The 22,560-nt window shown below is 45.0% G+C and overlaps 1 protein-coding gene across 8 annotated transcripts in view; it reads right to left on the minus strand.

The window, feature by feature from the left end:
* The window catches only part of JARID2 (jumonji and AT-rich interaction domain containing 2), a 275,699-nt gene that overhangs the window by 108,790 nt on the left and 144,349 nt on the right, over positions 1–22,560 (minus strand). For 2 of the 8 annotated variants that reach the window (XM_045497328.1, XM_045497329.1), the window contains exon 3: positions 6,430–6,571. The exons of 5 other annotated variants lie outside the window; for them this stretch is intronic. In XM_045497328.1, the coding sequence (XP_045353284.1) occupies positions 6,430–6,571 (142 nt within the window). Of the gene's footprint in view, positions 1–6,429; positions 6,572–15,937; positions 16,059–22,560 lie in introns of those variants that run through there. One more of the 8 variants, XM_045497330.1, reaches the window with a different exon arrangement.

A 22,560-nucleotide genomic window follows, 5' to 3' on the forward strand; every position in this document is an offset into this window, starting at 1 on the left:
AACAAACTATTCCAAGGGACATGGTATGGTATGGTATGATTAAGAAGAAGAAAATCTTAAAAAGTAGACTGGGAAAAATGATACTTCTTGGAGAGGGTTTTAAAAAAAGATAAGAGTGACAGCAGACTTCTTGTTGGAAACCATGCAAAACAGGAGACAGTGGACGTTAACTTTAAAATACCTCGGGCCAGGGGCGGGAACACCACCCTAAAATCCTATAATGTGCAAAATATCTTTTTAAAATGAAGGTAAATTACTGGGGGGCCTGGGTGGCTCAGTCAGTTGAGCGTCCAACTTCGGCTCAGGTCATGATCTCACAGTTCGTGAGTTTCAGCCCCACTTGAGGCTCTACGCTGGGGGTGCAGATCCTGCTTGAAATTCCACTCCCCCCCCCAGCTCGCTCGATCAAAATAAATAAAAATTTTTTTTTTCAACGTTTATTCATTTTTGGGACAGAGAGAGACAGAGCATGAACGGGGGAGGGGCAGAGAGAGAGGGAGACACAGAATCGGCAACAGGCTCCAGGCTCTGAGCCATCAGCCCAGAGCCCGACGCGGGGCTCGAACTCACGGACCGCGAGATCGTGACCTGGCTGAAGTCGGACGCTTAACCGACTGCGCCACCCAGGCGCCCCAAAATAAATAAATTTTTAAAAAAATAAAATGAAGGTAAACTTCTTAGAACTGGAAATAATCCTATAATTCTTACATTAAAGCTGGAAGAGTAATCCAACACCAGCAGACTAGTAAATATTTAAAGTCCTGTCAGGCAAAAGGAAAATGACCCTGGAAAGACAGATCTACAAGAAGGAAAGAAAAGCAGACAGGCTTGACACATCTCCATTTACCCTATATATAATTCCACAATTATTTTCAGTGGTTATTAGAGATCCCACATAATATTCCATTCTGCAATTTTGTCCCTTCCTTACTTCCCATAAGTAGAGTCTAGACCTTAGTCAAGATAGCTGTAGAATTAAAAAATGTTAATAGTACTCGTCTCTACTAGGTAAGATAGTCTTCAAGGCTATAACAACAAAACCATCTGTAATACCCTGGTCAGTGGAAGCGTCTAACTCTAAACCAAAGATTAAGAGGAACAGATCTAAGGCTATTTGTTGCTTGTTTTGCTTTCAATCTTGGCAATAACAGCAAGGCAAGTATCTTTAACATTACACTGGACTACTTGGGCCCGTGGGTGGCTCAGTCAGTTGAGTGTCCGACCTTGGCTCAGGTCATGATCTTGCAGTTTGTGAGTTCAAGCCCCGCTGCACTGACAGCTCAGAGCCTGGAGACTGCTTTGGATTCTGTGTCTCCCTCTCTCTGCCACTCCCCTGCTGCTCGCACTCGCTCTCTCAAAAATAAACATTTAAAAAATAAAAAATTAAGAATTAAACTGGACTAATAATGCATTTTGTTAAAGGGAAGCAAACATTTAGACTTTTAAAAATTCTAATTCTTCAGGATGTTCACAGTGAATAACTCCAATGCCTAATGGTGCCAAGAAAGAATGCTATGCATTTGGACCTATCCTCCTTCCAAATCTGGAGGTAGAAAAGTATCTTGTATCACCCAAGTAACTCAGAACAGAAATAAGGAACGCGTCCGTACTGACTCTTCAGCTATGAAAGGAATACCTATTCCAAAAGCCCAGGAGAAGGCTCACCATCTTCAACATGTATTTGTAACCAGAAACTCAATGCACCTAAGTCATGGCATCCTCCCTCTTAAGATGATTCTCCTATTCAAAACCCAATCCACTGCAGTGGGACGATCTGTGAACTCGAGTCTTGTATTATCAATGGCCTAAGCTCTTTAACAAGAAACCCGCCCCTGCCCCCCCCCCCCCTTTTTGGCTAGTTCACTAGACTCTTAGTTTTCTCTCAAAGTGAGTCAGGGATCTTAGCCATTGGTACTAGCAAAACAGAAGCCTCCCTGGCAGCAAGGTGCATGGTGGAGACGGAACCTGCTCACCAACAGCCCATCTTCGCAACCTTGAACCTCATCCCATTCAGGACTGCTTCACGCGGGCAAATAACCTGGTTACGCGAACCTCCGTGGAGGAAATCCACACTAAAAGCCATAGGGTCCCTTCCTGTGACTCAGGAACTTCAGAAGAGATACCCGCCTACACTCTTCCATCTGCCCACAGATGGTGGTGACAGTGTCACCACAGTGATTACCGCAGTTTGTAGAAATCAAAATTCCTCTAAAACGTGTTTGAGAAGTTCCCAATAAATGCACATGCTCACGTACAATTCAGGTGTCATTCAGCGATGATCACTAATAACACAGCATCTAATACATGGTATGCATCACATACCTAGGGGCTCTTCACAAATTCACTTTGTGCGGTGCACAAAACCACCACGAGGTGGTTACTACTCTTAAAAAGACATTTTAGGGGCGCCTGAGTGGCTCAGTCGGTTGAGCGTCCGACTTCAGCTCCAGGTCATGATCTCGCAGTTCGGGAGTCCGAGCCCCGCGTCAAGCTCTGGGCTGACAGCTCAGAGCCTGGAGCCTGCTTCGGATTCTGTGTCTCCCCTCTGTCTGCCCCTCCGCTGCTTGCACTCTGTCTCTCACGTTGTCTCAAAAATAAACATTAAAAAAAAAAAAAAAAAAAAAAAAAGATATTTTAACAAATAAGGAAACTGCAGCCCAGCAATGCTACAAGAACCTGTCCAAAGGCACGAGACAAATAGATGCTGGGCCCTAACAACAAGCCACATAGTCTAGCTCCAGTCCTCACTGTTCCTAAAAAGTAATCCATATTCCCATTACCATCTGAGTCTTTCCACACCTGACTGACAGAATCTGTCCATTCTGGCTTCTAAAAATACTCAGACACACTTGACTCTCGTAAAACTTGCGTGCCCTGCAAAAAGTAACAGGACAGGCACTGTCCGTGTAACAGGATGGGGAGGGAAAGGAACCAGGTAGGCATGGCCACCATCGGAATCAGAAGGTGCTGATTAAAAGCTCAAAGTTTCTATAATGTTTCCGTTCTGAACATTAACACTACATTAATGCGTTATCTTTTAATGGCATCCACCCCAATGATCAAAAGACAAGGAAAATCAACAGGTAGGGACTCCCACCAGCTCAGAGTCCTCCAGAGATCATCAGTGGCTGGGATGTCTTGTCCATCAAAGAGGCAAAGGGCTTCTAGAGAGGGTGGCTTTTGTTTTACAAAGAGCGGACAAAGATTTCAGAGGACTACCTTCCGATGGCTGGATACCTTTCATGTTTGCCTCAATAAAGAAAAAAATAAGTCCTTTAGAGCTCTGGATTCTTTTGCTTTCTGTATGCCAAAAAGATCCCCAATGTCCAGTAAAACCAATGGCACCAAGTACACAGGGCCAAATGTAGCTCAGGAAGGGGGGAGGGGAAGATGTTCCTGTACCTAAATAACACTTTGTAAACACATGACATGTTTGCACTGAACACTTGAAAAATCACATGACAGGCATCATCAGAAAATGGAATTGCTCTCATTTCCAGGTTGGAAACTCAAGGCAAGGTTAACTGAGGCTGGCCTAGTCTACACTTCGTATCTTAATTTTTCTTACGAAACTCAAACACAAATTCCCTCTTCCCTCCACTCCCAAGACAAAAGGCATATTAAGTGGTGATCCTAAAAACCATGTATTTAGGAAGAGCAATTAACTGTACAAGAATGGCTAGCAATGCTCAAAGAGAAGGCTGTGTTCAGAGCAAAGACATAAATCATGGCCCTCCAAGTTTAGGATTCCGTGTGTTGTCCCACACAGTCTAAACGCCTACAGAGAACCCAAGTGGTCCATCACAAGATTTGCTCCTCTCGACCATACACACACACTATATATACACAAGGCTCAGGGAACGTTAGACACACGGTAAAAAGTAGCGTCTAATCAACAATCCACCAAATGCCCCAAGTGACATTTGGAAACAACGACCTTAGGCAGGTACTCTGAGCTTGACCAGTCATCAGCAGAGACAGCACACTACACGACACCCTATTCGATTATTTAAAAAGGTCTAATAGGTGAAAGATAAAGGAAGGCTGAGCACTGAAGTCTGGCAGAGCACTGACAAAGCCCCAGGAATTCAGATTCCAGTTCTAACGATGTGTCTCGGAAGGCATGGTTCATGCCAAATACCAATGAAGTGGAGATCAAAACAAACGAGCTCTTTGAAAGCCAGAAAGCATTATTATTTTGTATTTGCGACGTACCCTACAACCCTGCAAGAAATTTTAGCCCTAACTACGCCACCTATTTATTGGTAAACTACAAAGCCCCCCCCCCACCTCCTGTCAAAATCCAGACCACCCCAGACCAGCCCGAAATCTAACCTAACCTGTCAAACCATAACCTACATTATGTCCCTGATGGATTTCACTAAGTAGAGTGTGATTATAACCAAATGAAATGCAGCTATGAATCCTTAATCCCATAAAACGAGTTACTTGGCACACTAATTAAAGCAGATTAGCGATGGTCACGTTTTCCTGAGATTCACCCTGAACAAAATTTCTCTTTTCCACTGTCCTGGAGAACAAAAGTTAAAAGGACTGATTTGCATACAGCTGCTGCACAGCTACTACACAGCACCGTGCAAAGAGGAGGCCAACAGCACCAGAGAAAGGCGCTGGGGTCAAGGACAAAGGGCCAGCGACCCCCTTCGACCAAGAGAATGAAACCGACTGATCTCGGGCACCACCCCTCCATGCTGGCAGGATCTTTCTGGAGGTGAGAGTGATTGACAGCCATGCGGCTAAAGGACCGGGGACTGACATTTCCAACCCCACTCATAGAATTCTGCTCCCCAAACAGTGATGAAAGATGCCAGATGCATGACCACCCACCCATGTTTGCAAGCATGGATAATATCATTACACGTTCCAATATATTTACTGAGGGGATTTATAACACACATTCTCGAATTCCCTCTCTTGTGAGGATGCATTTCTCAAACTGGGGCAGAGCGAGAGTGTTTGTGGCCCAGTATCTGAAATGTAATAGGCTTGTCGCTGAGACACTCACCCAAGGGTCTGTAAAGAGAGTAAGTAACTTGCAAGGCCCAATACACTGGCAGAGAAACTTCTTACATATGCTTGCTGAGTGTACTAATAACAAATCTGGGACCTCTTCTCAGACGCAGTGCCAAGAATTAAGAGAAAATGCAACACGGGTTTTCCGAACGAAGACACTGCACGATGGAGGCAAATACAAGAAGACTGAGCGATCACGTCAACGTTCAGACCAAAGTCCAGTTCTGTTAAGGATTTGGAATACCTAACCCATGGCCAATCCATTCCTTTCCTCTGAATTTCCACTCTGTTCAGTTCTTTGTTAGATACACGCATCTAGATCGTTTCCGAAAGGTAATTTAGAATTCTGTAGAAAGAGTAAAACAGAGGCAACCAGACAAAGGGGATTTTTTCCCCCCTTTCCCCAACCTCTCACACGACGGAAGTTCTAGGAAAAAGTCCTTAATCGAGTCATCCAGGAAAATCACAAGTATGAGAATAGGAAGAAAGAAAGAAAGAAAAAATGAAAGGAAGGAAGGAAGGAAGGAAGGAAGGAAGGAAGGAAGGAAGGAAGGAAGAAAGAAAGAAAGAAAGAAAGAAAGAAAGAAAGAAAGAAAGAAAAGAAAGAAAGAAAGAAAAGAAAGAAAGAAAGAAAGAAAGAAAGAAAGAAAATGAAATATAAATTCTAAAGGGGGTGGGGGGGGGGGGGGTACACAACACAACACATGAGGAATGAAATAAGGCAGGTGCCCAGCAAGGGGATTTTGAAACACCGGACTCAAAGCATTATATAATGTCACTGCTGCTGTTTGACCAGGAAACCACAAGCTTATCAAGCTCTCATAGCCAACTTCCCTATCAAACTCTCACAAGCTTATTATTCAGGAAAGTCCTTAAATTAAAAAAAAATAAAAAATAAAAACCTGGTAAATTAAAAGTTTCATGAATGATTCCGCCACTGCGGACAGAGTTGAACACCAAGCCGTTCTGCTTTCCTGAGGAGGGAGAAAATTTTCAGAAACACCGCATTTCGTTCTTCACGCGGTTAGGAACGGCTCTCCTCAGACATGGCAAAAAGAAATAGCATTGAATGGACTCCACGAACGGGAGAGTCGATGAAAAGGATCAGTGAAGACAAGAATTACAAGTCGGTAGACCCTCAGAGCCAATTCTCAGGCCAAGAAGAGGTTCTGTGAGGCCCAGATCATTTGCTGAAGTGTGTTCGTTTTTCATGACAATTGGTGGACAATACTTAGAAACCAGGACATGGGCTGTGACACATCCAGAACCCTGGCTCCTCTGAGAAAACCAGGAGGCAGGGTGAGGGGGCCCGAGTGCGTTCCCTGTGGGAAAACCTGGCGCCTGGTTTGAGGTCCCTGGTTTAAGGCGTCAGCATTTTCAGCCTTGGGTACTAACCTTTTCCTCGACGGCCCTTCTTCAAAATCTGAAGAACTAACATCGTTGCTAGTTGAGGACACCTGGGATGCATCGTCCTTCTCATTCTCTGACTGTTCTGATGCTGGTCCTAATCCCTTAGACTGGCCATGACCAAGGAGCCCTACAGGTGAGAAAAGGGGACAAACACTTAAAACACATGACATCAGGAAGCAGCGCTTTACCACAGTTACCCCTCACACAACGGCTGATGAGGACAGACCAGAATTTGGGAAGAACAGGATTAAAAGGTACAAGTCCTGGGGCACCTGGGGGGGTGGGGCTCAGTCGGTTGAGTGTCCGACTTCAGCTCAGGTCATGAGCTCGTGGTTCCTGGGTTCGAGCCCCGGGTAGGGCTCTGTGCTGACAGGGCAGAGCCTGGAGCCGGCTTCGGATTCTGTCTCTCTCTCTCTCTCTCTCTCTCTCTCTCTCTCTCTGCCCCTCCCCCCGCTCAAACTCTTATGTCTCAAAAATAAACACGTTTTTAAAAAATTTTTTTTTAAAAGAAAAGGGTACAGGTCCCTTCTGAGTGGGACACTTCATCCTACTTTAGGCCCAGGAAGTAGTTTCAACAGTAAGAAATCCAAGCAGAGTTCTGTAACACAGTATACTGCAGGGTTCTTTTCAAAATACATAAACATCTTTTGAGGCTGGGGTGGGTGGTGGAAAGAAAGGCACCTCGTGTGTTACCGAGTTGAACTAGTTTTCCTTCAAAGGGCTGAAGACATACTGTCAGAAACACTGAAATCCTTTCTGGAATGGCCTTCAGGAACCACACAAGCAAACGCATCAGTATTTTGGAGCCACAGCTTAGGTTATTAACTAGAAATCCTACTACACAACTTCATCTTCCTAGTAGTCCATTACGGGAGACAGTCACATTTACCTTTGATGGTCTCAAAGGATAAAGATTCTCTAGAACTGCATATAGGACACCATGCAGAAGAGGGAGTGTTGTGACCACCCAAGGATGTGATTTCTTTTTTTCAATTTTTTTTAATATTTATTTTTGAGAGAGAGAGAGAGAGAGAGAGAGAGAATGGATATGAACAAATGAGGGGCAGAGAGAGGGGGAGGGAGACACAGGATCTGAAGCAGGTTCCAGGCTCTGAGCTGTCAGCACAGAGCCCGACGTGGGACTTGAACTCACGAACTGTGAAATCATGACCTGAGCTGAAGTTGGACACTTAACTGACTGAGACACCCAGGGGCCCCTGTGATGTGCTTTTAATAACTGAACTGGAGAAAGGTCACAGGGAAGGGGCCGTGCCAAGGGATACTGAAGTATTTTAATAAGCACTAAAGCTGCACTAAAGCCACACTAACGGGTGACAGCTGAGTAAAAAAAGCCTGACCAGTCTTCTAGCATGCAGATGTTCCTGCATCTCGGGTTCTGGACACGACTTAAGTCCTAGCAATGGGAAGCTTGCCCCAACACAAATGTCCACAGTGACTGGCCCCCAATTTCACGATCTAGGCACCAGCCTCATGGGCATCAGCAGCTGGGAATCAGTGTTTGGCTTTTAAGCAAGGCCAAAAAAAGTACAGTGTGGCCCCTTGATTTTTGATCTTCCAACCCTTCCACCAATTTTTTGTAAGTACTTAGTTCCCTGTATTAAATCCCTTTTCGGGTCAAACACATAAGGGTGGTTCCTATTCGTGGCACTCAACACTATACAGAATGCAGGATTCTACAGATTTGGGAACGTCGTCTGAAAGAAGGTAGTACATTGCAACAAAACCCTGTGTGTGCATACACTTCCCTTGTTATCTATTTTCACATCATTTCGGAGAATGAGTAATATTCTACGGTTGGCAATCTAATACGATGCAATAAATATAAATCCCATGGCAGCTGTGGGAGGCTGGGCTGCAATATGGAAACGAAAACGTACACAACCTCCCCCGAAGAGGAAGAAATTTGGGAAGTTTGCGCTGGGAGGCAAAGAGGAGACGTTAATTATATGGATGTCTAGGAGTCGAAGGGCAGAAATATGGTCCGTGCTATCCACTCCTGTGGCCACTGGTCACATGTAGGTATTGAGCATCTGAAATACAGCTAGTGTGGAGATAGAAACCATTTGTTTTTTAAGTTTATTTATTTATTTAGAAAGAGTATACAAGTGCAAGCAAGGGAGGGGAAGAGGGAGAAGGAGAGAGAGAATCCCAAGCATGCAGAGATCATGACCAAAGCTGGAATCAAGAGTCAGATGCCTTATTTTTTTTTTTTTTTAGTATTTATTTATTTATTTATTTATTTATTTATTTATTTATTTTTAGTATTTATTTTTGAGAGAGACAGAGACACAGAGAGACAGAGAGAACGTGCATGGGGGAGGGGCAGAGAGACGTGGGGACAAAGGATCTGAAGCGGGCTCTGCACTGAGAGCCCGATGTGGGACTTGAACTCATGAACCAGGAGATAGTGACCTGAGCTGAAGACGGACGTTTAACCAACTGAGCCACCCAAGCGCCCCAGAGAAGGAAATCATTTTTAATTTTAAGTCAACTGAAAGCTGAACATTCAACAATTTTATATAAATTTTTGAAATATTTGGGGATATATTCTCGGGGGGAGGGGGGGAGGGCGGTCAAATATATGAAAATTAATCTTCCCCGCCTTTAGATTAATTAATGAGGCTCTAAAACACTAAATCTACACACAAAACATAGGTATTAACTACATAAAACTACACTACATAAAGAGCACCTTAGTAAGGTCCCAGGGTGGGGAGCAAGACTACTGAAAACAGTAGTATGAATACAGACAATACTCAGAAATTAAGAAACTGATCCAGGGATACCCGTCCTATTTGTAAAGTGGAGGTGGGTGAATGACCACACTTGAAAAGGACAGGAAATTCAAAACAAAAACTCTCAATTACAGAACCGCGTGTAAAATTAATAGAAGAGAGGCCTCTTAAATATAAGCTTACTCTTGGTGGAGCTCCTATTTTTCAATGGCCCTAAAGTCCACGAAGGAAAATAAAGAGAGGGAGGGACGGAATGGAAATTCATCCATTCATTTTCTTTTTTCTGTCATTTTTCTTCAAGTTTTTATCACCTGTTCATTTTCTTAACACCTACCATGTGCCGGGGCCCTGCGGATACAGGCATCATCACAGGTGAGGGGGGTCGACCGACAAACACACACGGATCAGTCAGGATGCGCAAAGAAGACACCTCGCGCTTGTCGGGCAAGGAAAAAAGTGACGGGGAGGACAGTGGAGATGAATCAATGGGGACAGAAAGCAAGCTTCCAGCCACCACACCAAGGAATACCAACCTGGAATGTGCAATAGACCTGAAAACAAAAGCCAAAGACAGGTGGTGGTGGTGGTGGTGCTGGTCAAGGAGGAGGAAGAAGAAGGGATGTTTTGAAGCTGTATTTGGATCAAGGGGGAAACAAGTGAGGGCTACATGCGGTCAGGTGAGGCAGGGGCAGACCGTGCAGTTCGGTACAGAACAAGATCTTCCGTATTTGCTGCACGAGTAAGCAGCTAGTGAGGGAGTGAATGACTTAGAGAAAAGTTCAATGACAGCTATATTCCCGCCCCTCTGACGATAATCACCTCGGCAGATTATACACCTGATTCTCAAACTCGACCATGAATCAGAATCCCGTTTCCAAACAGAGTCCCGGGGCCTGGCCCCCAGCCTGTCCCTATTCTCACAAGTCCCCACAGGATGCTGATGCTTGCTGCCTTGGCTGGTCTGCAGCCCACATTTTGAGAACCACTATTGTAGGGGAAAGCAAGGTTCACACCAGAAGACCGAGGGGCCTGAGCCACTGTAAGGCTCTGTGCAAGTGTGAACCAGAGGGGAGGAAACCGAAGAGGACTGCACAACCTATCACGACACAAATCAAAGTAAGGCGTCCAACCCCACAGTTCTGTTGGGCCATTCTTCCACCTTTCATCGGGGATTTTTGCGAAGGGAAAGAAGGTTCTTTACACAACTTCGCACAAAGCTCAAAGAGTGGGCCAATGGCAAATAATACTGAGGGAAAAAAAGTAGCACTCTGGTGGGGGAGGAAGAGCATTCAGGGGCGCCTGGGTGGCTCAGTCGGTTAAGCGTCCGACTCTTGGCTTCAGCTCAGGTCATGATCTCGTGGTTCGTGAGATCTGTCTGGCTCCACTCTGGCACTGCGGGGGCCGCTGAGGAGTCTTTCTATCCCTTTCTCCCTCTCTCTCAAGGGGAAAAAAGCTTACAAAGAAGTAAATGTAAAAAGGCACAGGATGTTTTTCTCCCCTCCAAAAGTCGGACAAGTGCAAAGTCAGAGGAACCGGATTATGAAATTTCACACCCATTTCAGAGACAGAAGTCTGACTCGCTTTCCTGATCAGGGAAACTGGGGCCCGTACAGCGGGAACTGATTGCCTGTCAATGCAAATGGAAGCAGCTCGGCTTTTCACGGCCTTCTGAAGGGCCAAGACCAATTTGTGCTGCACACAACCGACTTTCAATTTCAGTCTTCCCGTCCTGTACAGCGAAGATTTATTTTTAGTTAAGCGGTCTACACGGCTGGACAGACCTGGGTTTCTTTTGTGTTCCCCAACCCCCACCTACTGTCACACCTCTGGTGTAGTGGCCACCCCATTTCATTTAAGTGTTTTAATCCAAATCATACTTCCTGCCCAGTCCACAAGAGCTAGGTCAGCAAGATGCAATACAATTTCACAGGGCAGAAGAGCCATTATCAGAACATTAGGCAAGCTAACGCGCACCGCCTTTGCTTCTCCCTAACAAAGCCCTGCCGTCAATGTTTTGAATTATTATTTTTAGCTGATGAGAAACAACAAAAACAGCATCCCCTCCTTCAAAGACACCAAATGATTTTATTTTCCCCAACCCCTCCCCTCCAACAAACCCATACCTTCACTGGGAGAGGAGGTTAAACAGAGGAAATTGAATGGCCCAAAGATTCCCTTCTCCCCATATTAGCACGTGTTCTCCTCGATTAATATTCAGTAGGTTGAACTTAAATTAAACCACGTCTATTGTCTTTCACAAAAGCAATAAATATGAGCTGAAAATTCCAAACCACCGCAAGGGAAGGCCGCTTGGGGACCGCCTGCAACCCTGGCTAGCCACCAGCAGCTGACAGGAGGGGCAGGTCACAGGCCTGAGACCACTCGGCCACCATGACCGCAGCGTCCGTTCTCACACGCTGAGAACCCCAAAGAATCGAGTGTGACAGAATGGAGCCATCAAATTCCGGAGCTTTTCAGCCTATCTCCCAAATTAGCAAGAAATGAAAAGGCTTTCAAGGCAAGACACCAAAACTGGCTTCTTTTCTATGCCTGGGACAGCATCAGCAGAGGGTTAAGAAGAAATCCTGTCCTTTGGACAGCTGGAGATGTACAAGTAGGAGCTCCCTCTTGCCTGAACACAGTGGGGTGCGAAAATCCAAACACAAACAAGGCCAAAGCCCATTAGCTCAAGAACTCCAGCTTAAACAACTGAGGAGAGCTATAGATTTTAGAACACCAGCGCAGAAAGAGATGGGAATCCTTTGCTAACATGGGGGGCGGCGGGGGGTGGGGGGAGCCTTAAAATGCGCAGCCCTTATGATTTTATGTCTTAGACACAAAGAAGTTTCACCAGCCATCCCGTTAGCTGCACGTACATAACAAAATACAAAACCAAAGGAAAATCGAATGCCTCTGTTTCACAAAAAGCAGTGCCTAAAGATGGGTTAAAGTGAGGGGGGAGAAAATAAGGAGACCTTTGGAGCTGTTCCCTAGCTTCCAAAACATCTGGAGCACACCAAACATATTAGCATATTAGGGAGAGGCCATGTATTGGGCTTTGTTGTAGAAGAGATGCACAAAAGGTAATTCTGTATTATACAGCCCAATGCCCGTCTGTCACCCTGTCACTGCGAGACAAGGTATCACATTACATATTAAACAGTCAAGCATCCAAAGAGAGCTTTCATTTTCAGCTGCAGCGCGCGCGCGTGCGTGCCTGTGTGTGTGTGTGTGTGTGTGTGTGTGTGTGTGTTGGGGGATGGGGATGGCTGGCACACTTTGAGGTGAGAGAAAAATTAGAAAAAGAATCCCCTGGTCAAAGTAGGACCCTCCCTGAGATATTCAGAGTGCACAATCTAATGTCATTACTAATGAAAACTAAAGTCTGTTTTTCACCCAAATTTTCAAAGAAAAAAAATCAAACTGGTTTGCTTTTTGCTTTGGGGTGCCAGGGAAAATCTGGCTTGGGCCAGCTTTGCAGATTCAACAGGAATTCGGACTTTAAACCCAACCCTATACACTTGGGTCAGCAGCTAAGCGTTTGGATGGATGTTAGGGTTCCATGGAACGGGGCGGGCAGCGCAGAGGTGTGCCAAGCCAAGCCCAGGCTGGTCCACGGACATCCTCACCACATCAAAACGCTGAGGTGGGTGAGAGCAAATGACAGTCGGGAGGCATGGTGTCACTGCCACACTCATGGTCAACGAAGCACAAATGAAAGTGGTTTAACACCTCGGCTTGTGGAAAATAATCATCCCTTCCCTCAGGAGACTGGCCCGTGGGCAGATAGGGCTCCCCTTTGTCAGCTATGGAGATTTCCCATTCCAACCAAGAAAATGCAATCCAAAAATAACCCCAATGACCCCTCACGAGAGCCCCAAGATAAAGAGACAACACAAGTTTTTGTTAGTTTAACACCCAACAAGTAAATAGACAGATAAATCCCACAGGAGCCCTTTACCACCACTACTCTTGCCCTACAAAACCTTCCTGGACTATCTGAACCTCCTTTGCAGGCTCAAGATTTTGAAAAAGAGGTTAGCAAAAAAAAAAACAAAAACAAAAAAAAAAACAAAAAAAAAAACAAACAAACCAGAAACAAAAACAGAAACAAAAAAAAAAAAAACAAACAAACAAAAAAAAAAAAACAGAAAACAGATACAGTAACAATTAACATGGAGAAGGTGGGCCACCGGATAGGCAAAGAAGATGTCTGCTTCTATCCTTTCTTCCTTTTTCAGATTTCAGCAGATGCCTAAACTGCAGACAGACAAGCGGGGAAGAGAGACAGAACCCTTGAGCCCAGAGGGCAACCCCTCACCTTAAGGCACAAAGGAGCAGGCCAGCAGACAGGGCACCTGCACACCCAGGAAGGGTGAGCGCATGGCTGCTTAGCACAAAAACAGGCCCTATTCTGGCGGTCTAGACCCCAAACGGGTGAGCGCCACCAGAGCTCATCTGGAGACAAAAGACTTCTCCTTCCCAAGTCCTGACCCAGCAGTCACCAGAAGAAAGAAAACAACCCTCGTGGAGAGGCTCCAACAACCACCGCCAGAGAGCCACGGTCGGACTTGGATACAAAAATCACTCGGTGGGAAGGATCTGTGGTCTCTAGGAGAGATTTCTGGACCAGCCTGGGCAGCTATTGGAACGCCGAGGATGACAATGGCGAGCAAGGTGTACTGTGCGTTTTGGAACAACCCCCTTGCTTGTTTAGGCCACGGATGTTAGAACGTCACAACAGGTAGAGGATCTTCAATAATAGTAATAATTGCCGAAATAGAAACATCCACGTTTCTCCACAATGAGAAAGACGCACTCCCCACTTGTGCATGCAGTCGTCAATTACTCCTCCATCCCGGGCCTTAACTCCTCTGGGTCCAAGCCCCAGCCCGATACCTTATTGATTTTACGCGGGCAAACCAGGCAAAACATGCCCACCAGGCGACCTAGTGTAACTGTCCATCCAGAGCGTGAATCCTTGGAATCCCCGAGGACACGCAACTCCAGCTTCTATCGGCTGAGTAAAAGGGTTCTGCTGTACAAACGACCCAGGACCGAACACCCTGGAGGTGGAAAACCGCCTTCCACATGTGGAGGAAAAGTGATTAGAGAGGATGTTGGATTTAGGCCGGCGTGCAGACAGCGCTATAGAACAATGGCATCACTGCAGAGCATGGAACTTAAGAGTCAATACACAGGAGAGGTAAACACAGGGCATTTTTAGAGATACTCTTTTCGATCGGTTAATGAGACCAACACGTTCAAAGTTTTACGTTCAGATAACCGGACATGCCAAAAAATCCGATTTTTCCTGAATCATGTAACTTGCACTTCTCAAAACGGAGATATCCATATCCATATACAGTATGTTCCTGGATAGCCAGGGATATTCTACCTTTAAGTAATTACCATACGCGTGTGTATTTATCTTTCAAGCTGAAGATCACCAACTGCATTTACCCCACAGGTGGGTTACCAAACAAAACGGGCTCTCAAATATTAACAAGTCTCTACAAAGTTACACAAAGCTGGCTTCAATGCAAATCAACAAATCCCATAAAGTTACTAGTTTGTGCCGATAACCAGGCACAACTCCCAAATACTTTGTCTTGACATCACGATCTGTAGATAAGAGCCACACCCTTAACCCTAAGACCTCTCCGGCTGCTTTTACTCCCTAACACAACAAAAATGAACCCCACAGAAGTTCTCCAGCAAGACTGGGAGGGGCAGGAGTTTCCCCGTGACCTCATTACCTCACTCACAAATCAAACTGCACACCTACTTTTCAGATGAACATAATAAAAAAAGGATTAAGTGGGCTACTCGAAATTTAAAAAAAAAAAAAAAAATAGAAATTTTAAAACTGCTGACAGCAAGCAAGTTCAGAGAGGCCTACTCCCTCCCAGACCAACATTCTTTCTCCTACTGAAACCTAATGGAAGCAACACAGAAAGCAGAACTCTAGGAACACGGCCACAGAATCTGCAAAGATCTGAGGCACCTAAAATTGATGGCTCCTAAAATTCATCTGTGTTTATGTCTAGTAATGCACAGACTAATGCACGAAATATGGGAGAAACAGCGACAGCACTCGGGGTTCAAAGCTTTAAGGGCTGACCTAGAATCACTCAGCATCTATTTACATGCCTCAGTTTCCTCCATCTTTCAAGGAAGGAAGACAAGAGACAGAGAAACAAAGTATTAAGGGAAACAACACCATGCATGCTGTTGATGAAGGAAACCAAAGCCATGGTGAGGAAAAACTAATTAACTTTAATCAAACATCTATTTTTAAATGCTGGGAAATGATCACATAAACTGGCAATAAAATAAAGGGACCAGCCATAGCTGGATGGCGTTCAGTCCCCAGAGAAACGTCTAAATTCATACAAGCCTGGCTAAAACTGCAGATTTGTCCAAAATGGTCAACAGAGCTGAATGCTTTAAGAACGACATTAATTCTCTCTTGTAAATTTCCACAGTGCCTTTGCAGGAGCCACCATTGCCCCCAGGGAGGAGATCACAGCTAAAAGAATATTAATATTAAGCAATTGCAACACTTTTTACATACTCCTATACATATACATCTAGCACCTTGCCATCCATAATGGATTTAATCAGGACCCCAGCAGGGAAAAAAACCACAAAAGGCCTATTTCTCCAACAAAAGCCATAGCAGCCTGAAACAAACCTAGAGCTATTTGGTTTTTATTTTATTTATAGGAACAGACCTTCTATCCCAGGTTCCTCAAGATAAGCCACCAAAAACTGCACCTGACAGACCCGTGGAGCAGCCATCCTCCTCAGAGCCGGATCATTGCAGAGAGACAGAGAGGAAGAAGGACAGAGGGAGGGAGGGAGGGAGGGAGGAGGGGGGAGGGAGGGCGAGCGCGGCGAGCGCGGCTCCAGAGCACTTGTCAACAATCCACCCCTGTACGTAATAAGCAGGCGGCAGTGCAGATTCCGGCAGTGCAGATTCCGCGCGGCAATAGGACGGCCGCACAGCCCTGGGCCGGGGGGGAGGGGAGGTGCCGGGGAGGGAAGGTTATTTATGTGCAGGGGAGGGAACCCAACGCCGAAGAGGAGGGGTCTGGGGCGCTTTCTCCCCCTCCTGATAAATTGAGGGGGGAAAAAAAGGAAAAGAGCGACTAGCTTTTCTCCATCCGGCAATTTCCCCAATCTGCAATGCAGACAATTCCTTATTTGAGGATTTCTGACATGGGGGTGGGGGGGGGGGGTGGGGGAGACGGGACACATTTGATGGGGCGGTCAGTGTAATTGTCCACACTTCTGTGCCCAGTCTGTCAGACCGCCCCCGCCATGCACACACTGCACCCCCGTGGACAGCAGGGGGTCCGTGGCACATTTTCAATGGCATCCCTTTTTAATATCCTAATCTGTGTCATTCAGCACTTGCCTTTTATTTATTTTTATTTGTTTTTTTGGCTGGGAAACCTGGGCAGCGATCCAGACAGACTGCAGAAATCTCCCTCCACATTGCTCCTCCTCCAGCCTGCCCTCCCCTCCTCCCTCCAATTCCGGCTACCAGGGTGCTTTATTACTTCTGTGATGACCACCGCTGCCCTCCCCACCCCCAGCCCGCGGAGGGCCCTCCTCCACGCACGTAAATTCATCTAATCTAATAACACAGAAGCTGTTTCTCCTCATTGTTTCTTGAGGATCTGTCACAAAACAGGCTCTGCGGCCTGGCAGCTGGGGGGGGTGGGGGGTGGAGAGGCAAGAATCCAGCAAGGCTGGCCAGCTCCCCTGGCCCCGATAACTGGAGCATGCATCTTCCTTCATTTGTCATAAAGCTATTTGATTTTAAAAGTCCCTTCTGTTGAAGCTTTTGAACTTCATCTGGCGATTATAATGTCCGAAACACGTGCTCTGAACACCATCCCACACTAGACTTTATGCCTTTCCAACGGAGGGGGCAAAAAAAAAGACGGTGGCATGCCATCAAAGAACCCACATGCCGTTTAGTTTTACCCCCGATTCACCCAAGGGAGCCAGGAAGAGAATGCCCCTTCCTATTACTTTCAGTTAGTTGTTGTTTAACCACTGAAAGAGCCCCTTCTGGGCTTTACACACGTTAGCTTATTACTTAGACCTCACAAAAACCCTGAAAGCAGACGCTAGCTTTGCTCACGGACAATTGCCCAGATCTGGTGATTATTCCTTCCACGATGGCAATCTCCCGTTTCCTAAATCACCAAGGCTTACTTACCTCCCTCGCTTTTAAACAAACAAAAATTATCAGAAGGTAGATGATGGTCTTTCCTAATTTCTACTTGCTATCCATGACTTTAAAATCAGTATTCCAAGTTGGGCCTTAGAGACAATCTAGCATAATCCCCCACTTTGCAGATAAGCAAACTGAGGCTTATGCAGGTATGGTTCTTAACCAAGATCAGAACTAGTTCCTCATAAGGTCTCAACAGAAGGTCATCCAGGAATCCTGGGGTATCTGGGGATGGGGCATGCTAGCCCACTGGAAAAACCTCAGGATACAATTCCCTGTAGAAGTCACAGGGATGGAAAATCCCTCTCCAATCCTATCCTGCTCTGTAAGAGCCCACAGAGCAGACCCTCATTTGGTTCTCTCTGGTGCAGTATATCCCCAGAATGTTCAACAACTGTTTGTCATGTATCCCACTGCCGCATAAGTCATATAGTCAATTAAAGGATATTTAAGGGATGACTATTTGGCTTTTTTCCTCTTCTTTCTACTGAGGCTTGGCTTTTAGAGCCCTCAGTAATCAAAAGCACCCAACACAGAACTGAAGTACGGTCCGGTACTTCTGAGAAAAGGTAAGAAAGAAAGCAGGAACCACAAGACCCAAAATAACTGGCCAGAGACACAGCTTGGGGGGGGGTCATGTATGGATACTGGTCATCCTTAACATCCCCAGCTCTGACGCCTCCCACATGGGAGTGTACATAGTCATCTGTGTCTTTTTTTTCTTTTTTTTTTTTTAAATCTCTACTCTCCCTGACTTCATTGTTTCTTCCTCTTCCCATTGTCTGGGAAGTAACTAGGTACTTAAAATTTAAGAAGGTAAGACCTAATAACAGCGTTGGCCCAGACTACTTTTACTTCCAAGACCATCATCAGGATTGGATCATGCACGCCATATTCCCTGAAACGCATGCTTAGTTAGCCCTAAGTGTCCACTTTTCTGACCTGTGCTCTGCTGCTGGGTCAGGAAAAGAGCTGAAAAACTCTTGCCTATGCACTCCAGTAGCTTCTGGATGGTTTCGATAAAACGCTGGTTAACCAAAGAGGAAATGCATCAACAGTACCAGATACATGGACTTACAGCAGCCTCTGGGGGACACGTAATAAAACAGAACAGGATTCTGCTTCTGAACAAAAATACCACGTTCAATACTGAAATTCCCAGCAACAGTGGGTAGAAAAGCAGATGAGACGGGCAAGGATTGCAAGGGCGGTTTCTTTCTTCGTATGACTGACGGCACCACCAGCAAAGTCTTAACATTCAAAGATCTGAGCAAGTCCAAAGTTTTAAATGAAAACTCCCCAAAATATCAACGTCAGCCTCCCTGCTTTAGTTTAGTATCCAAAATACCTGTAAATCCACAGCCAAACCCAATTACTAAAACATTACCTATATGCTTCCGCCTACCCCATGCTTCATTATTTTTGTTAAGTTCTACTTCTTAGGTATGTGTATTTGTGCTATATTATTTCACTGTGCTTGATTACGAACTTCACGAAAAGGGGATCGCTCTGGGTTAAGTCTTAGGGGATTTGTTTTTCACCACCACTCCCCCCCCCAACTCAACACGAGGTTACTAAGATCACCTATCCATGATTTTGCTTATTCTTTGCCTATTTTCACTGTTGTTCGTCACACTCCCCCGTAGGAATATTCCACACTTTCTTTTGATAATCTCCTCCAAGGACATCTAAGTATTGCCAGTTGGTTGCTATCATGATCCGCGCTGCAAACATCCCTCTGCCTGTCCCCTGGAAAGCACACACTGGACTTTCTCTGGGATACTTACCAAGAAGTAACAACCATCGGATATCCTTGCATATGCAAGTCAAGTTTACAAGTTCATGGAAACTGGTTTCCAAAGCAGGGGTCAATTTCTGCTTGCATATCATTGTAATCTCTAAATGCTTAAATATAAAGACCTATTACTTAGGGTTGGGGACAACAAACTACTCCAACTGCTACTTCCCAAGAGATCAGAATTTCAAGAAGGGGCCCCATCCTAAGAACTGCTATGCGGCCAGCCAGCTACATGGCCACCATCCACCTAATTATCACCTAAACGCCAGGACATCCAAGGACATACTGTGCTCCTGGGAGCTTCAGGACAGAGGACCTACCTGCACGTGCAACCATTTCATTACCTCCCACTTGGGTCAAATCCAGCAGCCCCACCGACTACCTTAGCATTTTGAAAATAAGTGACTGGAGCAAACCCCAATCTAGGATTTGGATAAAACGTGAGAGTGCAATTCACTTGCACATCTTCATCAAATGTGGATATCTAATACTGCTGTGTTGAGTAATTAAAGAAGCTGCTTCGTACGCATGAAGACTTGTTTTATTCATGTATCCAATCAAGGAAGTCAGCTCACGTTGAGAGCTGGGACCTAACCCATGAAGGAAAGACAGGCCTTACAGAGTTAGGGCACGTCAACAAGTACTTATCATCCATGATCCACTTCCAAAAGCTCTCCCATTTCCTGCCACCTACAGAAGTTACTGCATACAAAAGGCGACACCTTAACAATCCAATATCCAAAAACACGCTCATCACAAAGAAAGGATAGGGTGAAGTGGGTTGCCCTGCACGAGGGAAGGATGTACAAGGTTGTCCAGTCTGAGAATTTTACATAGGAAATAGAGGGTTTTTTAATGATCACACTGCATTAGCCATGTATTGATAAAGACACATCTGTAATTTGGGCTGAACTACATAATACTGATCATATCACCTATGCTGTGATAAAAAGCCAAAGCAGAAAAGTGATCCGCAGGGCTAATATTTGACTTTCAAAAGTATTATTTAAGTGTGGGCCCTTTACAGCAGCCAACATGATAATAATAAACATTACTTGTTAGAATTCTATTTAAGTAAAAGTTAATACACTGGCACTATACCAAAAGGAATTAGGTACATACAGAGTCTGGCTTGGACTCTTTCCAAGAGGGCTTGGTAATTCCTGAAGAACCAACAGCGTTCAACTATATAATTCATGTGGCTGGCCCTATAGCCAACGTGACTTCAAGGCCACACTGTACAATTATAAAATAATACCAATAATTATAAGACACAGTAGGGAGATCGAGGCTGGGTGACTGAATGTATATTAACTAGCGGAATGGTTGCTATGGATTTAGTCACTAATACCAATGAAATGGCACCACAATTAAAACAGGAAGTTCAAATTAAGAAGCTCCTAGAAAAGGCAATGTTCCATCAGGTTTTTCTTATTTAACAACAACAGCAGCAAAATGGGCAACTGGGTGGCTCAGTGGGTTAAGTGTCCCTTTGGCTCATATCATGATCTCACAGTTCGTGGATTTGAGCCCGACGTCGGGCTCTCTGCTGTCAGCTCAGACTGATCCTCTGCTCTCTTCTCTATCTGCCCCTCCCCCTGCTCACTCTTTTTTCTCTCTCAAAATAAGCATTAAAAAAATTTAAGAAAGAAAGAAAACTGATTTGGTAAACATCTAGTACTAAAGAACCTTCTTGGTTCACAGCACACACAAGCACAATTTGGACAAGGCTGCCTGGTTCCCATCCTACTCTTCATCAAGTGTGTGAACCTAAGGAGAGGATCAGAGAATGCCCTCAGATTCCTCTGTTAAATGGACAGAAGGACAACTGTGACTGGTTAAGTTAAGGCATTCATTATTTACGTAAAAGGGTTAGCGGTACATAGTAAGCACTGGATAAGAGCTACCTATATGACTCAATAAATGTTGGTGCTAATGAATTATATTTTTAATTATTTGGTTGTAAAAAGACAAGACAAAATATGCTTTGGCTCTCCATATATTTTTTAAAAGACTCCGGTAACAGATTTGTAAAAAGGTAAACACAGAAATGATGACAAATTAGAAAAGATTAGAATGTTGAGATTTTGAGAACATGACCTGCAGAAGTATCAAGTAGAATTCAACCACAATTACAATATGGTCATTTGACCTACTTAGAAAGAAATGAATAATGGAAAACTAGGTTTGAGAAGGACTGACAGGTCCTTCTCAGCTCACTCAGGTCACAATTAAAGAGTTCATCTCCTTCCCAAATCTGATTCTGACAAAACCCCTATTCCCATGTGCTGCTAGGGTGGGAACAAATTGATAAAATATTTCTGGAGAGCAACGTGATCACAGATGCCAATTTGTTTTAAAGTCTGTAATTCAGCAAGCTCGCTTCTAAAAAGTAATACTATGATATTAATGAGAGAAGCAAAGATTTACGTGCAAGGATTTCAACATAGTTTAACAATTCTGTTGCCCCTTTTCACTGGTTCAAATTCTATCTGCATCCAGTTAAAAAAAATTAAAGGCACCCAGCTGGATCAGTCGGTGAAGTGCACGCCTCTTGATCTTGGGGTTGAGTTTGAGCCCCGCACTGAGTGTAGAGACTACTTAAAAATAAAATTTTAGGGGAGCCTGGGTGGCTCGGTTGGTTGAGCGTCCGACTTCGGCTCAGGTCACGATCTCACGGCTGGTGGATTCGAGCCCCGCGTCGGGCTCTGGGCTGACAGCTCAGAGCCTGGAGCCTGCTTCGGATTCTGTGTCTCCCACCCTCTCTGCCCCTCCCCTGTTCATGCTCTGTCTCTCTCGGTCTCAAAAATAAGTAAAAACATTAAACGTTTAAAAATAAATAAATAAGTCAGTCTTTAAAAAACAAAACGCAAAAAAAGAGAAAATTCTTTTATATCAGCTTCCTAAGCCATGCAATACACTAACAATGCGTTGGTTTTGCAACCTGATGGCACCCCACGGTGCGGCACGAAGGGGTGGAGGCAGCTGGAACCTGCGTGTATCTCTCAAGCCTCTGACTTCATACATGCAGCTCCCTCTTTTGGAATATTCCCTCCTCTGTCTTCCTAGAAAGCTCCTCACCGCCCCCCCCCCCCACACTCACCTCCAACCCCAGTCAGCCTTCAGGGCGACTTCAAATACCCACAGTGACCAGCAAACATCGACTGTCCTGTTCTCCGAACAAGAGGATTTATTCTTACTCATCTTAAGAGTCCTCCAAACTAGCCTGTGCCTAGAGAAAACTGCTGAGACCCAATAAATACTGCTCAAAGAACAGGCTGCTCCTGCAGACCATTTCAGAGCCTTCAGAG

Source organism: Leopardus geoffroyi, chromosome B2 (genome assembly GCF_018350155.1).
Source record: "Leopardus geoffroyi isolate Oge1 chromosome B2, O.geoffroyi_Oge1_pat1.0, whole genome shotgun sequence".
In the NCBI taxonomy this organism is placed as follows: Eukaryota; Metazoa; Chordata; class Mammalia; order Carnivora; family Felidae; genus Leopardus; species Leopardus geoffroyi.